General features: G+C 32.6%; 1 protein-coding gene across 2 annotated transcripts in view; it reads left to right on the top strand.

The window, feature by feature from the left end:
• The window catches only part of Bma-zip-3 (Uncharacterized protein), a gene marked incomplete at both ends in the record, with an annotated part of 1668 nt that extends 9 nt beyond the window's left edge, over positions 1-1659 (top strand). The window contains 4 exons of one of the 2 annotated variants that reach the window (XM_001899318.1): positions 1-79; positions 196-362; positions 504-743; positions 1462-1659. The exon at positions 1-79 is cut by the window's left edge and continues 9 nt beyond it. In XM_001899318.1, the coding sequence (XP_001899353.1) occupies positions 1-79; positions 196-362; positions 504-743; positions 1462-1659 (684 nt within the window). Of the gene's footprint in view, positions 80-195; positions 363-503; positions 744-840; positions 880-1461 lie in introns of those variants that run through there. The other variant, XM_043073674.1, reaches the window with a different exon arrangement.
• Positions 1660-2920: the final 1261 nt, after the last annotated feature.

Here is a 2920-nt window from a genome sequence, read left to right as displayed (position 1 = left end):
CCATTTGACGCTGATGATTTGCTGAAAAGATCTATATTCAGTTCTATTCTTGGATTTAGTCGTAAGATAAAGAATTCAGGTTAGAGATTTTGTTGAAAAGCTTATCATATTTTGAAATAAATAAAAATGCTTTTTTGAAATTTTTGGTGTAAATCACTGATAAATTATAGCTTTCAACATTACCAACCTTTATAGCAAAGGTAGAATCGGTGAAAGGTGAAAATGCTAATGGTTCGGCCACCAGCATAAATAATGATACTGCAGCACTGGGCGATTTAACTCCATGTAATCCTAAATATCGCACAAAACAGGAAATATATAACGAAATTGTATGCGAATGTGCTGAACTTGAGAAAAATAAGGTTTTTTATAAGTTTCTTTAATTTAAGTCATATCTAGAATTTGAAACAACCAGGATTCAACATCGTTATGAAGGTATAAGTCGTGAAAGTGCACATTTCTCGATACCCTAATTCGTTGCATCACGCACGATTTAATCACAGGTTGCATCAGCTCCGAGTTCAGCACGGATGAGATCCGTAGCATGTTCCACGAACGAATTGATAGATACGGCAATAAATCCATGCAATCCGCATTCGCCGCTGTCAACAGAGAACAATAATAACAAAACCATACAGAATTTAGTTCAATTATTGGTGGCAGCTGTCAGGGAAAGCGGAATCCTCAATGATCAAAGTGGAACAAATTCATCAGAAGACATATTGAAGCGTAAAAGACTACAGGTAGATTTTTCTATGAAGAAAGGAGTAATTACCGCATACAGTGGGTGCTGTAGAAATTTGATAAACTTTCAGAAAACATACGTTAACTGATTTCTAGATAAAGAAAACTACGTATATTATGAAAGTTCAAGAATGAAAAGGAAGAAGAGGGAGAAAACTGCTGCACTAATTAGTGAATACGTATTTTTAATATATGGAAAATAAAATTTAATATGTATGAATTTAAACAACATCTATAATTAACATTTGTTTCATTGAAATTAGCTAGAAGAAATATTTTATTTGAAGTACATGTTTTATGAATATGTGAACTATGAGTCGTTTAATATATCTATCAGTAGTGAAAGTCAAACAATTAGTTAAATGCAATGACGACGGTCCAAATTGCAGCTAACATCAGAAAATATCCCTGGAGTAAATTTTTAGTCCTGTCTTCAACATGTCAACTTCGTCGAGCTGCTTACGTTTCTAATAGTACAGCTCCGAGATGCTCTTTTTTCCTTGCACTCCTGTGTCTTTCAAACACGGAGTCAGTGAAATATAGGTGACAAATATTACAGAATATGGAGTCACAGTTTTCGTAACAATAAATTTAATTTAAAAAATAGGAAAATGCAAACTCGAAAGATGAATTCCTTTATCGGATGTGTGCTTAAGTTCGGACTTGGCAACACGTGATTTATTCTTAAAATATCTGCTGCATAACTGCACTGTTCAGAACAAGAAAGCAGCGATACGCTATCGAAAACGACAAAAGGAGCTCAAAGAAGAGGCAGAATTGGAATTGACAATTCTTGTGAACAAAAATAATGAATTGAAAAACGAAATTAAGCGAATGCAAGCTGAAATCGATCAGTTGAAAGCACGGGTTTTAAAGAGAACCAGTGAGGAATCACAGTCTTTCCGCGAAACATAGATTTACACAACACTCAACTTCCAAAGCTATCGAAAAAAATGGGTACTTCACCACTGCCTAACTTCTCTTGGCTCAAACTCCGTAATGAAAAGAATCTGTAAGTCATAAGCCCTTCCCATTGTACCGTTTTAGTCTCTATAAGAGGCCTCTTGCCATTTTTGTTCACTTTTAATCTCATTTTTTATTTTGCAAAACATCTTTGTCATTCCTTAAGCCCACCTGAACTGGACTTGTACTGACGCTTTGAATTACTTGGAATTTGAAAAATGATTTTATTTACAAAATACACTGTGCAAAATACATTCAAATAATGAAGATGGTACAGCAAAACAGATATATGAGAAAGAGAACAGTTTTTCCAATAGAAGGAAATCTATTTCATAAAAGTGTATAAGCTCAATTTTCTTCACTTTGCAGCTCCAGACTTTCTTCCCCTTCATAAAAAGCTTGCATACCTGTACCAGATGTTTTTTATGTGAACAAATGAAGAACTTATGAGTATCGAATATATAGAATTAAAAGGATTTTTGGGTAATCCGCAAATTTAATTGAAAATACACTTTCTTGCCAACAATACAGCTATTTACTATAAATTGTTATAATAATCTATAAAAACTAACAAAAGGAAAAAGAAACTTGAATGAAGTGTACAAGACGAATAACTTTAAGTGACTGGAAGTATACCCAAATTTAAAAATACTTGAAGTATTCACAACGCAAAGAGATTATATGTAATATATCTAGTCATTTATACTTTACAAAAATTAGAACATACATATTTCTTTATAGTCATGAAACATTCCTAGAAATTTCAAAAAACTTTCTCCACATAATGCAACAGTAAAGGAAGTGATACAAAAAGATCGCAATCGATTCGTAAAAGAAAAAGACATATGAGGACAAAATGGTACAGAAAATAGGAAAACTGTGCACTGAGTTATCCCATCGAACTATCAAAATTCATGCATCACTATCAAATTGGATCAATCACGATGTTCTCCATGATGAAACAAAACTAATGTCATATCTACAGAGAAGTTCGATTAATAAAGTACGGAAAAATAAATATAAGACTGTAGTAAATTATTGTCATTAGAAACAAAAATTTCGATTGAAGAAAATTGGAAAAAACTACAGGAAATGTTTTTTGATAAGCCAAAAACTTTTTAAATAGTACTTTCGACCTATAGAAATCCTTGTCTGCATGTGAAGGATTGAAAAAATGTTCGTCTTACTTTCATATAAGGCATTCCATAGCTAT

The sequence above is a fragment of the Brugia malayi genome (assembly GCF_000002995.4).
Source record: "Brugia malayi strain FR3 genome assembly, contig: Bm_v4_ChrX_scaffold_001, whole genome shotgun sequence".
NCBI lineage: Eukaryota > Metazoa > Nematoda > Chromadorea > Rhabditida > Onchocercidae > Brugia > Brugia malayi.
This window is presented reverse-complemented; position numbering and strand designations above follow the sequence as displayed.